Below are 14,368 nucleotides of genomic sequence, written 5' to 3'. Positions count from 1 at the left end.
ATTATATAGGTGAATGGAATCTCTGGGAGGTTTTTCTGATAAGGTGTAAGATCTTAAAACAATGCTGAACAATGCTGTTCAAATGATAGGCAAAATTATGAAAAATTTTTGCTTGATTACCTTTGAAATTTGAGATGAGCTACCTGGAATTTATACTATACTGAATACAGTTACAAGTACCTTTCTTCTGTGTCTATCACAATGTTTTCTGCAGGTCAGCAACAAATCTGTCACTGCTTTAAGCTCTGGAAATCAGGGCAATGGAAAAACACGGCAATTTTTAAGTGATGATATATGTCAATACTGCTTTATTCAGTTTTTACACATGAGGGAACTAAGGCACACATGAATCACTGACTCTTAGTGAGCAGAACAAACAGGAGAGAGTAGAGCTTCTGCTACTGTTCAACACAAAATCCATTAAAAATTACCTTGACATACATATTCCTTTGCAGCATGAGCTTGGACAGTTTCAGATGCCCCTATGAGTGAAAATGGTATATGGAGATAACCTGCATTGGAAGAGAAACAAATTTAAGTTCCTGCCCAGTATCACCAGAACACACGAGGATATTTTTACCACATCTAGTCTAGCAACTGTTCCTGTTACCCTTCATTCTTCATATCTAGAGTCCTTTTACTCTAAATCCCAAAGCTCTCCCTCATTAAGGCACCATTCCATCTACACAGAGGAAAGCTAATGTGATCAACCAAAACCAGTCCAAATCCATGGCTGGCAGATTTGTTACAAGTTAATTCCCAGAAAACCTGAAACCAGCCCTATACAGTCAGCCTCACATACTGACACTAACACTGAAAACGTGAATGCACCTCACTGCTCTTCCTATATTCTTTTAATACAAATTGATGTCACAACCTGTAACTCCAATCTCCTCTCATTAATTATTCCCCTTCATTAACTCCACGTATTTCATCCTAAGCCACACAAGTCAGCAGAAGCAGCCTTACTGAAGCTTTCTTGAATGACAGTAATTCACAGTCTCTCTGTCATCACTGGGCCAGTGCATGACTTAAGCTATATATATGGAACTTAAAATGTTTTTCTTTAGTGGTCAGATGGAGAAAGAGCAAATGGCACAACCTATATGCTATTACTCCCACATATTAAAGCTTTGCATTCCCATGTTAGAACTCTGGGTATCTCCTGAAGCAAGGATAAAATAATTTCTCCACAGGCTTGTAATTATTTTCAGACCACAATCCCACTATTTCTTCAACATTGTTCAAAAAGTTAGGTGAAAAGATATCCTGATTTATAGACAATCTCAGTGTCATATTTCTATATGAAAATACCCTCTTCCAATCCCTCTTCTAGTACTGACAATGGCTACTGTAAATAACAGACTTTAAAAAAATAAAAACAAAACAAAGAAACAAAAACCACTTTGTTTTGGGTCTTTTGTGATGTTTCTACTCCATGTGCCCAGTTGGCTTCAGTAGTTAATTTTCTAATATATAAAAACATAGCAAAAATATATCAAAGTCATAAAAAACTACTGCTAGATCTCAAGAGAGCACCTAGCTCTATACCCAAATATTTATGACTAATCAAGCTGAGCTTCTATTTACCCAACTTGCTGCCCCATCTCAGTCCCAAATGATTTGCTTAGAACTTAGAACTTGTCAGCACAGCTGTGTGAAACCCCAAGGAATTCATGATTCTGTTACTTGGACCAGCTCATTAAAATTCTTTTTTTTTTTGGGCTCTTGCCATGCCCTTCTGTATTTGTCCTAAGATTCAGCTTTCTTAATATTAATATCTATTAACCTCCACTGGAGAGCTGTTGGAAAGCCAGATAGCAATCATTTAGTTAAACCAACAGAAACTTTGTGTGGGCATTGAGAGGTCATTTAAGGCTTTCTTTTAGATATCACTAACACCATAATTCAAAACTAGCGTCAGTATTATGAATTTAAGGTACTTGTTGGGGCAACCATGTTCTGTTTATTACCACCTTTGTTCTAAAATGCCCAAGAATAATTAGGGCATGCTGTCACTACCTAGACATGGACCAAATGAGGCCTGGTCAAATTTTCATACCTCCTCCCTGATAAATCCATTATTGTCCTGAAGATGTTCAGAGAAGCATCAAGGCTAGAAGAGACCTTCAAGTTCATCCCAGCACAACCCTGAAAACACCACCCCACCCAGGCACCTCTTCAGCACAGAGTAGAATTTATTTTAAAATGCCAACAAACTAAAAAACCCAAACCCAACAAACCAAAAAGAGTAACAGACGTTTGAAAGACATTTTGGTGACCAAAAAGCCATGTCAAAATTTTCCCCTAAATAAAGCAATAGATTTGAGAGAGCTTGGTTTATTTAAAAAAAAATAAAAATAAAAATTAAAATTAAAATTAAAAAAATAATTTTGTAAGCACTGATTTTTGGGGCCAGGGTGAGATGCAAAATAGTGCCTGAAGGACATTGGGAAAGCACAGGTGACTCCCAGGATAGCACAGGGCACTCCTGAGATAGCACAGGGCACAAATGGGACAGCACAGGGCACAACTGGGATAGGACAGGGCACAACTGGGACAGCACAGGGCACTCCTGGGACAGCACAGGGCACTCCTGGGACAGCACAGGGCACAACTGGGATAGCACAGGGCACTCCTGGGATAGCACAGGGCACAACTGGGACAGCACAGGGCACAACTGGGATAGGACAGGGCACAACTGAGATAGCACAGGGCACAACTGGGACAGCACAGGGCACAACTGGGACAGCACAGGGCACAAATGGGATAGGACAGGGCACAACTGGGACAGCACAAGGCACAACTGGGATAGCACAGGGCACAAATGGGACAGCACAGGGCACTCCTGGGACAGCACAGGGCACTCCTGGGACAGCACAGGGCACAACTGGGATAGCACAGGGCACTCCTGGGATAGCACAGGGCACAACTGGGACAGCACAGGGCACAACTGGGATAGGACAGGGCACAACTGAGATAGCACAGGGCACAACTGGGACAGCACAGGGCACAACTGGGATAGCACAGGGCACAACTGGGACAGCACAGGGCACTCCTGGGACAGCACAGGGTACAACTGGGATAGGACAGGGCACAAATGGGATAGGACAGGGCACAACTGGGATAGCACAGGGCACTCCTGGGACAGCACAGGGCACAACTGGGACAGCACAGGGCACAACTGGGATAGGACAGGGCACTCCTGGGACAGCACAGGGCACAACTGGGACAGCACAGGGCACAACTGGGATAGGACAGGGCACAACTGGGACAGCACAGGGCACAACTGGGATAGGACAGGGCACAACTGGGATAGCACAGGGCACTCCTGGGACAGCACAGGGCACAACTGGGACAGCACAGGGCACAACTGGGATAGGACAGGGCACAACTGGGATAGCACAGGGCACTCCTGGGACAGCACAGGGCACAACTGGGATAGCACAGGGCACTCCTGGGACAGCACAGGGCACAACTGGGACAGCACAGGGCACAACTGGGATAGCACAGGGCACAAATGGGACAGCACAGGGCACTCCTGGGATAGGACAGGGCACAACTGAGATAGCACAGGGCACAACTGGGACAGCACAGGGCACAACTGGGACAGCACAGGGCACAACTGGGATAGGACAGGGCACAACTGGGACAGCACAGGGCACAACTGGGATAGCACAGGGCACAAATGGGACAGCACAGGGCACTCCTGGGATAGGACAGGGCACAACTGGGATAGCACAGGGCACTCCTGGGACAGCACAGGGCACAACTGGGACAGCACAGGGCACAACTGGGATAGGACAGGGCACAACTGGGACAGCACAGGGCACAACTGGGATAGGACAGGGCACAACTGGGATAGCACAGGGCACTCCTGGGACAGCACAGGGCACAACTGGGACAGCACAGGGCACAACTGGGATAGGACAGGGCACTCCTGGGACAGCACAGGGCACAACTGGGACAGCACAGGGCACAACTGGGATAGCACAGGGCACAACTGGGATAGGACAGGGCACTCCTGGGACAGCACAGGGCACAACTGAGATAGCATAGGGCACTCCTGGGACAGCACAGGGCACAACTGGGACAGCACAGGGCACAACTGGGATAGGACAGGGTACAACTGGGATAGGACAGAGCACTCCTGGGACAGCACAGGGCACAACTGGGACAGCACAGGGCACAACTGGGATAGGACAGGGCACTCCTGGGTCAGCACAGGGCACTCCTGAGATAGCACAGGGCACTCTCGAGACCCCGAACCGGCCCCAGCCCGGGTCAGTGGCGGCCTCCCTCTGCCTCACTGCAGCCCGGCGGAGCTTGCGTTGGGTCGCGGCCCTGTGCTCTTCGGCTGCCGCCGGAGGCATTCTCTCAGCTCTGGCCCCGACTCCGCCGCCCGTGCCGGGAAACGCCGGGAAACACCGGGAAGCGCCGGGAAACACCGGGAAGCGCCGGGAAACACCGGCCCCACGGCCCGGGCCCGCCCCCTCCGCGCCGCCAGGTGTCGCTGTCGCAGCCCGCCGGCCGGAAGTGCCGCCGGAAGTGCCGCCCGCTCCCCTCGACTCTGTGGTGCGGGGCTGTTTGGGGCCGTTCATGGCCGGGGACGGAGCCCGTTCCCAGTACCGGCACGGCGGAACACAGCCCACACGGCGGGACAAACACCGCGGGGAGGTACCGGCACGGCGGGGCACAGCCCGCGGGGAGGTAGCGGGGTGCGCGTCCGGCAGTGGAAGGGCCGGGCCTTTCTTTCCCCGGGGCAGTTTCAGGCCAGCGCTGTCCGTGTGAGACAGGTTCTTCCTTCACAGTGCACTGCTCTGGACTCCGCTGTGCTGCCCCTCATCGAGCCTTTCCTCCGGGCTGTGGCGTTTGGTACGGTGAGCCCTGGCTAACCATTGCACAGGTGCACGTATAAACCTTGGGGTTTGGGGTTTCAAACGCTTTCCTCTTTCCTCCTAGGAGAATTCACAGGAAAATCAGGGATATTTAACAAAATTTAGATTGTTTTATTTGATGTAGACGGAGCAAGCAGCGCTGGGGAACGTGAGGGGTCACCGCCCACTCCACGCTCCATCGAGCCTTGGTTTGCAGCTCCTTTTTATAGGATGGTTTTCCTTGTAGTCTCCGGACAGTTTGTCAAGCAGCCATGTGGTCTTGGTAGATAAGGAACAGTAGACATGGGGGGGGTCTGGTCTTAACAGATAGGTTGGGATTGATTACACCAAGGCAGGAAATCTGGTATCGCAAAGACCTTTAAGGCTGCAATTGATTATACAAAGGCAGGAAATCTGATTTTGCAATATCTTTCAGGCTGTGAGAAAACCCCGTTTTACAAATTGGTATCAAATACAATTTACTGAAAAACACAATATTCATAAGAGGGGATTTAAACAGAATGATTTAATCATATATATTTTTCTTTAATGTCTGTGCTTCATTTCAGACTTTAGTATTCTGGTTTATACAAACCCCGATACTTTTATGATTAACACAAATCTTCTATCAGTTGTCACAAGTGGATGGGATCCCTGCATTGTGTCAGCAGTACTGTAATTTGAAGAAATCGAGGTGACAGACTATTGTGCTCTTCTGCAGTTTAATACAGGGAATATCACTTAGCATAGTTAGCAGTCAAACAGAGACCTGACAGGGACAGCATGGCAATAATTACCTGGTTGGCTTTTTTTTTCCTTAGAAGATAAATTGTGTTTCTCAATAAGAACACGTTCCAAGAATCCTGACTTATGATCCATGTGCAAATTTTGAAAATTCAGACCATCACTTATATATTGACCTAGTGTGTTTCAGCCCCACCCACAAATCCCACCTTCCACAGCAGGAATCAGTCAAAAATGCTTGTGAACACTTGAAGCAGGCTTGATGCAGAGCCTGTAACAGACTTCTTTGAGTAAAGCTATTTGGTATTGCCTAAATTGCTCTAAAAATGTTAGCTTGGCTGCAGTGAACTTTGATCATTAACAGTTCCAGTTACCTTGGCTTGAAACACAAACTTTGTGCAGTTAATAAAAGAGGATTAATTATAATGAGAGCTGGTTCACTAAGATGGAGAAGTTTGATAGGTGGTCTTTTAAAAAAGATTTTCAAATCATTCAAAGTCACTACTGCAGTAAAAGTGTGTAAATAGGCAAAGGCACTGGAACTTTTGTGTAGCAAAACTTCCCACAGTGGGTGCTCAGCAGCCACTGAAAAAAAGAATTTTTTTTTAATTTCATTGACATCTGCCCTTCTTATGCATATTATTCAGTGCAGATCTGAAAAGCACAAAACTTCAAGTGTTAGTTTACAGAAATCTGAGTGAAGAAAAGTTCAGATGGCATAGCAATTTAGGAGTACACTAGGTCTAGCCCTGAAACCACAGGATTTAGGTTTTGACCTGAGAAATCAGTGTTAAGTATTAGAATTCTTAAGTCTTTGTATTTTCAGATCACTTGCAAAAAACCAGAACTGAGTTTGCATTGTTTTCAGAATGAAACACACGCATTCTTTTCTGCAAACTGAGGTTTAAAGCATTTTATGTAGTCCCTCTACATTCAGGACTTTTTGTGCCTCTATTTTTCTTACTCTAATTTAAATGTGAAAGCTGCAGGATTCCTAACAGTAGGCTGAGCAAATATATATAAAAATGGTCATTCAGTTATAATTGTGTCTCAAATCAGATATAAAATTGCATTTTCAGACAAGTTTACTGACCCACGTAGAACCTCTCAGATGATTAATATTTGCATCAGTTAAATCAAAAAATACCAAGTTCTATGCAAGATCTTTCAGTAACTGTGCATACAGTTTAATGTATGGAAATGTGGAATTGCTTCATGTAAGCAAATATAAACATCTGCTTCAGAAAAACTGAAGTATTGCAGCCAAGAGCATTTCTGCTGCAAAAATGCTCCAACCAGTGGCTTTTCAGATTAATTCCAAAAATCCTATTGACTTATTATTCTCTTTTAAGCTCTTGCACTGCCATGCTTATATTTCTGTGTATTGGCTAAACTTACACTTTTTTTTTTCCATGTCATTAGACTGTGTATGGTGCTATTTTATTTTTTTTTATTGAATGTAGAATCCCAGACTCTTTAGCACTGGACAACTGGTAGATAATTGTATTGATTAAAAGGCCATAATACCCTGTTCTGTGGTCAGAACAGAAAAATGTACATTGTGGTTTAATCCCAGCTGGCAGCTAAGCACCACACAGCTATCCCCTCACTGAGGGGAGGATCAGAAGGGTGAAGGTGAGAAAGTTGAGGGTTGAGATAAAAACAGCTTAATCATTCAGAGATGTTTTTAAAAGTATTGTAGGGGAAATACAAAAATAAACTAAAAAGAAAAGAGAGCAGAAAGAAAAAGCCAAGCAGTGCAAGTGAAAACAATTGCTCAGCACCAGCTGACCAATGCTTAGACATTCACTCCTGGTGCTGCTGAGCACGAGGCCATATGCTCTGGGATATCCTTAGGGTCCCTTGGGGTCAGCTGTCCTGGCTCCTTCCCTTCCCAAGTTCTTGTGTACCCCCAGCCCCACCCTGGCAAGGTGAGAGGCAGAAAAGGCTGCCATGCTGAGTTAGCCCTGCCAAAACATCAGCGTGTTATCAACACTGGTTAGGTCACACGTCCAAAACACAGCCCCACACCAGCTACTCTGAAGAATTTAACTCTATCCCAGACACAACCAGTACACTGCTTTTCCATTTTTTTGGGTTTTGGCTTTGCAGGATAGGGTGTAGGTGAACGTAAACATCCCAATTTAGCTACATTTATTTTAGTTAGGGTTCTTGGAGGATTTGAGAGTAATTGATTCCTTTCTTTTGGTAGCAGTTTGGTTTTTATGTTTGAGTGGAAAATAGTGCAAGATGGGCTCAGGCTCTGGTCTGTTAGGACCAGCACTGGGCTAGCAACAAACTTTGGCCAGAGTGTGAGACCAGTCTGCAGTGGCTCACTTGGCATTTGGTAATTTAATTTGGTGTTAGTGTATCACCATATAATAACTGCCCGGTAGAAGGCTGCACAGAAAGGCCTCATGACCCCAAAACTGCACACATCTGGACCCTCCAATCTTTGTGCAGTCTGGAACCTCCAGTCTTTGTGCATAGCCCAGACTGGTTCTTGGAAAGGCTCAGGTTAATCCAGGGTGTTCACCTGCACCTGATACACGTGGGAAACACCATACAGGAAAGTGCTGCTGGATGAGAATTGCTGACTGACATCAGCCAGCCAGTGCAGCCTGCCTTCTGCAGCTTTTTTTCCTCCCTTAGAAACTCCTTGAACACAGGATAGGTGACTTTTGTTTATCCACCAGCAGTCCCCTTCTGTGGGCATTTAGGTCTTGACTAGCAGGGATTGTCCCAAGAGAGGGAAAACCAATGAACAGAGCAAGCTGCAGTGAGAACAATTCATGCACCTTATACTTCCTCTCACATTGCTTTTGAGAAAGTAGTGCTATGAAACATTTTGAATAGATACTTACTTTAGCGCAAAAAAAAAAAAACCAAAGAAAAAGCCACGGAATAGAAGATGATGCCTGCTTTGATTCCAGAAATAAATGTAGTATCTTTTTAGTTTTATCTGAACTAGAAGACTATAATTTCTTTACACATTTTTTAAAAGTTTGCACTGCGAATCTGATTGATTGTAATGCTTTCTCTAGGGTGATCGCCACAGAAACCCCTAAAGGCTTCAAGGAATTCATTTTAGCCAAAATAAATGAAATAAGTTGTTCTGATACAGTAAAATGGATCCTTGTTCAGTTGGAGTTCAGCTTCAAGCTACCAATGAATGCCATAAGACCTATTACACCCGTCACACTGGCTTCAAGACTAAACAAGATATATCTTCATCTGACCTCCTGCTGCTTCAGCTTAGGACTGGGATAACTCTGTCAGAGAGCAACACAATCTGCTTCCACCATGCAAAAATTTACATTGAAAGATTTGAAGACTTACAAAAATCCTGTTGTGATCCCTTTAACATACACAGAAAACTATCAAAGAAAAGCTTGCGAGCAATTGACTTAGATGATGCGGCTTTTCTAAGTGCCAAGTTTGGAAGACAGTTTGTTCCTGGTTGGAAGCTTTGTCCCAAATGTATGCAGATAATAAATGGAAGTGTGGATATGGAACCTGAGGAGCGACAAAGAAGAAAACTGGATCCAGATGTATGTATATGGATCATTTTTCCCATCTTCTGTACTCTGCAAGCTGTTAAGAGTTCATATAACTACTATATAAAGAAATTCCTACATAAAATTATCTCACAGAAATAAGAAAGGATGTAGTCTTTTAGATGTGCAGGAGTTTACTGTATTTAAACCTTTATTTTGGAGAACCTTAAAAATCTTCTCTAATTAAATAATCTGGCCTCTAAGTTTTGAAAAATTGTGTCTACTAGGGTGACTGACTCATAAATTCATGTAAATACCAGACTGCTATTGGTATTTTAAGCTGTTAGGCAAACCTTGTAAACAACAAACTCCTGTGCTTGAAACTGGGCACTGCAAAAGTTGCTTCTAAAGATACCTCTTCAGTTAAAAACAGAAACAAAAAAGTGGTTTTCTCTTGCAGTTCATTACGGAATGAACCTGCACTGAGGTGAATTAAGTGTACTCTCATTGTGGTGTCTGGACTGTGAAGGCCATGGCATTTGGTCGGGGGCAGCCATGCACAGCTGTGGGAGGATAGTTCTCCAAGTCCTGAGCTCACAATGTGCTGGGTGCATTGTTCAGGCTGTGCACAGGGAATCTGTGGTGTGGGCAACCAAAACAGCAAGAGTTTGTCTGTATGCACCCTGAGCAAAGAGGAGTTGCATTCTAGGATCTGTTCCCCAGCTGTATTTTTCAATTATATGTCAGTCTGATTAGGAGGCTGATAGGAGGATGACTGGAAAGCATTGATTAAAACTGCTACTACAAAGCTTGTGTTGCTGGGGTCAGAGACGGGTATAGCTCTCCAGCATAAAGATTTTAAGACTTAAGTTGTTTCTCCTGGGAAATCATAGGTCAAGAATTCATCTAGGTTATTACAATATCCTTGAGTGGTTGTTTTTATAAGAATTAAGATTTGTATTTATAATTAAGCGACATTTTCTTTTTCTTCAGGGGCGTACAGCTAAGGCTTTAAAGTTGCTCCAGTTTGCTAACCCAGGACGACAGACTGAATTCACTCCAGAGACTAGTAAAAGGGAAAAAAGAAGGCTGCAAACAAAAATAGCAATGTTCAATTCAGACAGGTAATTTGTTAGTTCTTTCATTTGAAAATAAAATAACCTTGATGGTCAGCCTGTAACATTATCTCTGTGGGGGTTTGTATGTGTATGGATTGGTTTCTTGGTTTTAGGGATGTTGAAGATCATTCTCATTCCTGAGATAAATAAAAGATAAAATGTTAACTTACAGTTCATGTTTCAGGAAAGCACAAAAAAGTGTTTGTGAGGCACCTACACAGACCATATATTTAGTTATTAATACATGCATAAACTGAAATTCTGATAATAAGGTAAATCTGAATATAGTAAGATCAAGTAGGCTACACTTAAAATATTGGTTATCGTTGTTCTGTAAACTCAGTAATTACACTGGGTAAACAAAAGCGTGCAAGTTAGGACCTTACCTCCCTTATGAAAACCAAAGTTAATTCCAAATTGGATAATACTGGAGTTACAACCTTCTAATGTGAGTGATTAAAAAAAGTTACATTTTCTATTTAACAAAATATGCAGGAAATACCACGTTAATGCGTTGCCCCTGCTCTCCACCTAAGTGTAACTGTACCAGACAGAAACAGACACTAAATGTGCTGCTCACCAGTTACACACCCTTCCCTCTCCCTGTTTCTTGTGCTTAGTTTGGGCACAGAGTGGAGATACAATTAGGACTAAAAAATGTTATCGAGGTAGGTGCATCTTTGAAATGAACGGTGTTAAAGTGAACACCCGAAGAAAGCAAACTTCCCTCCACAAATATTATCAACTTAGCATCAAAATAACAATCAGATTTGAACATGGAAAATAACTGCTGTTTTTCATTGTACAGGCAGGTGATACCAGCCAAGAGTAAAGTGTACGACAGCCAGGGCCTGCTGCTGTACAGTGGGATGGACCTGTGTGACTGCCTGGATGAGGATTGCCTGGGCTGCTTCTACGCCTGTCCCAAGTGTGGCTCCAACAAGTGCGGCACGGAATGTCGCTGCGACCGCAAGTGGCTCTACGAGCAGATCGAGATCGAGGGAGGAGAGATCATTAGGAATAAGCACGTGGGGTAGTGTGTCTGTGCACTATTCAGTCTGACTGTATGGGCCATGTTTCCATTACACACAGCACGTTCAGCATTTAGTGATTTAATGGAAGCTGTTGAAATTTGTCACGGTCCGCGTGGTGGGCGTGCTCACTTTCAGTGTGGTTAGGGACAGCCATACTGCTGTTTTTTCACACTTGAGTCTGCATTGTACTAAGGCTGCTTAGTCATCCAGGTAAGATCTCACTGAACAACTGTATTCAAGTACAAGGTGCTAAATTCTAATGTAAACTATCCTGAGCCATTCGCTGTCCTTTCATACATTGTTTTATCCCTCATTTCTCCTTCTCAAATTCAGGATCTCATGGGTTTTAATTTGTTTTCTGTGAAGTGCTGTGAAAGTTCTCATTGAATTTACATGCAGTATTAATAAAACTCTCCTAGTATTAATAGTGAATACTATATCTTCTTTAAAGTATTGAAGCTGCATTGTTAAATCCAATACTGTTCACTTAAAAAGGAGTCAAAAGCATTTAGGTGTTCAGATCTCACCCCATTTACTGGGATTTGAGATCAAGTTATCCTTATATAAGAATATGAATTAATATGAATTCATATTGAATTAATTCATATTAAAATACTGAATTTAACCTGGCATAGGGATTGCTTTGTTGGTTTCTGTAGAACAAAATTAAAATAATTTTGCTCTGTTATCAGTCTGTAATTGGACTGAACAACAGCCCTCTCCCTATTTTTTTTTCTCTTTACTGGTTTTAAAGGTTTATATGCAGCTGAAATGAACTTTGAGGGTCTTTCCAAACCAAGGTTATCTAGACTGTTAACAAAAAAACCCAGATGAATGGAAAGTGTCTTTGGTTGATACATTATCTGTCCTCATAATATTAAACTTTTACACTCTGACAAGGCTTACTGAAGAGATTTTATAGATAAAGGCTTAGTAACAGTATTTTCTTGGCATTTTTATTGTGTTTTGTATAGATTTCCTAATCTTTGATGACTTGGAAGAGCTGCATGTTTGTTGGGTCACATTTTTTCAATAATATTGTTAAACTCTTGAGGGCTTACTCAGTAAAGTTGTACAGTCTTGCTATGTACTCAGTAGATTTTTTTTCTGTTCTGGTAGGTGTCATGAACGTTACATTGCCAAAATCCAAAGTAATGCTTTGAGCTATGCTGACATCTGCTGGTCCTACTGTAGTATAAGTACTGAGATGCTACATTTTTATTAAATCTGTTATAAAAATGATCACTTTTTTTTTTTTTTGGTCAGAGCATTGGCAGTTGTTTTAGTGGATGTCTCTCGCTGTTTCATATCTTAAGCAATCTTTTGAATTAGATGAAAACATAAACAGGTAATGGCCAGGAGAGTGAGGGGAAAAGCTGGTTGAGTTGTGTCATTTATGTGCATTTATTACTTTTTTAATTATACCAGAATTGGCAGTATCCATTGTTAATAAACTTAACAGGCTTCTGTGTGTGTGATGAGTGTAACCTCTTCAGGTCCACAGCCAGATTTTGGATTCAGTAACTACCAGTAACTTAACTTGCCTAGAGCATCTCATTATTAGAACTGTGTTCCTCCATCTCCATTAAGTCTGTGCAAAGTTAGTACATTCAGCCTCTCATTTTACAGATGCACTATGAGGTGACTGCTTTCCCAAATAAAACAGTTCTTTCCTAACAGAATGCACAGGACTGGTGTTTGACTAAAAGGGTGCATCCAGTGAGTGCTGTCCCTGAGGACACCTACGGTTTAGGTTTTTTTCTGGTAAAAAAAAAAAAAAAAACCAAAAACATTTTGCTGTTGGCTGTTCACATGTCCTAACCTATTTAGGACATTACCATTTAGCTGCATTTCCTTAACATGCCTAGGCTGTAGTGTATTACTAAGTTCAATACCATGTTCTTAATACAGTTCCATGTACCCCAAAACCATTTTCCTTTTAAAAGACATTGATTGGTACAAGTCAGACTTTCCCATCTTGCTAGATTGAAACTGCTTACAGCATGAATTTTGCTTTTTTCTGTTTTTTATAAACACCACACAAGCTATTTTGTCATCATCTAAAGTGAATGCATGTGACTCCCAACAGCACATGTACTTCCCCATCTGCCAGAATTGCTCACAATTAAGCCTGTTAAACAGGACATTATTTTAATAGAGCCAAAGGAAACAACTACTTTCCATAAAATCCAAAATTCATAAGCACTTTGAGATCGGCATGCAGTGACTTTCCTTTTGGTATTAATTGCAAAATTTATGCCTTGGCAAAGTCTACATGCTCAAGACAAAAATCAATGACAATAAAACACTGGTTTGTGAAGAAAGTACATATTCCATGAATCAGTTTGAGTTCATTGAACAGAAGCTCCAGAATTGTGGTCATGTAAGAAACCAAGCCAGTCCTTAACACTCTAAACAGAGCAAACTTCAAGTTGAGAACGTGGTCAAATATGACATCTTCAGAAGTCAGTGAGGACCCTACGAGAATTGCCACACAACCCTGTGGTCAGACCAGAGATAGGATGTGTCCCTTCATGAAGCTGAAAGTTAAAAACCTGTTAAGTATCCCTTGGGATTATTTGTGTTCAGTACTCAAAGAACAATATAATGCAGCCAGGTAACTAACTCAGAGAAGATTTACATTAACTTTTTCAGCATTATGCAGCAAAAAGACATTTATCTTTGAGAATGTTATAACCTTAGACACAGCATGAATTTGGAGCTTTTAAAATCAGTCAAAATCATTGCTTCAGTAACTAACATAGGAGAGCTTCTAACTTACTGATCTCTTACTATTCAAGACATCAGAAAGAGCTGGAAGTTGACAGACCTACAAAAAATTGTAATTTTGTAAATCCAGAAGTCAGAATTAAAGCTTCTGAAGGAAAAGAAGAAAACAGTTAAGGTGACGAATTTTACCTGTTTTAGATCTGTTTTAATGTTCCTTTTAGCCTTTTCTCACAGGCATTACTCAAATTAGCCAGAATGAACCAATAGACAGCTGCACAAACACTTTCACTGAAATCCCATGGTGACACAGCTCCAGAGAGGTTAAGTGTACATCTGTCAGCTGATGTGTGACAGAAACAGCTACAGTG

The 14,368-nt window shown here is 42.4% G+C and overlaps 1 protein-coding gene across 4 annotated transcripts; it reads left to right on the top strand.

The window, feature by feature from the left end:
* The first annotated feature begins 4,577 nt into the window (after positions 1-4,577).
* ARL14EP (ADP ribosylation factor like GTPase 14 effector protein) lies at positions 4,578-12,737 on the top strand. Of its 4 annotated transcripts, none has more exons than XM_062494387.1 (4): positions 4,578-4,906; positions 8,666-9,172; positions 10,112-10,242; positions 11,045-12,737. In XM_062494387.1, the coding sequence occupies exons 2-4, from the start codon at positions 8,750-8,752 to the stop codon at positions 11,271-11,273; spliced, it is 783 nt and encodes a 260-aa protein (XP_062350371.1). In that variant the 5' UTR covers positions 4,578-4,906; positions 8,666-8,749; the 3' UTR covers positions 11,274-12,737. The 4 variants fall into 4 exon arrangements, with proteins under 4 accessions (XP_062350371.1, XP_062350370.1, XP_062350372.1 ...); XM_062494386.1 differs by having other exon boundaries at positions 4,592-4,875; XM_062494388.1 differs by having other exon boundaries at positions 4,592-4,880.
* The last annotated feature ends 1,631 nt before the right edge of the window (positions 12,738-14,368 follow it).

The sequence above is a fragment of the Cinclus cinclus genome, chromosome 6 (genome assembly GCF_963662255.1).
Source record: "Cinclus cinclus chromosome 6, bCinCin1.1, whole genome shotgun sequence".
In the NCBI taxonomy this organism is placed as follows: Eukaryota; Metazoa; Chordata; class Aves; order Passeriformes; family Cinclidae; genus Cinclus; species Cinclus cinclus.
Note: the sequence above shows the minus strand (reverse complement) of the source record. Positions and strands in the feature narration are given on the sequence as shown.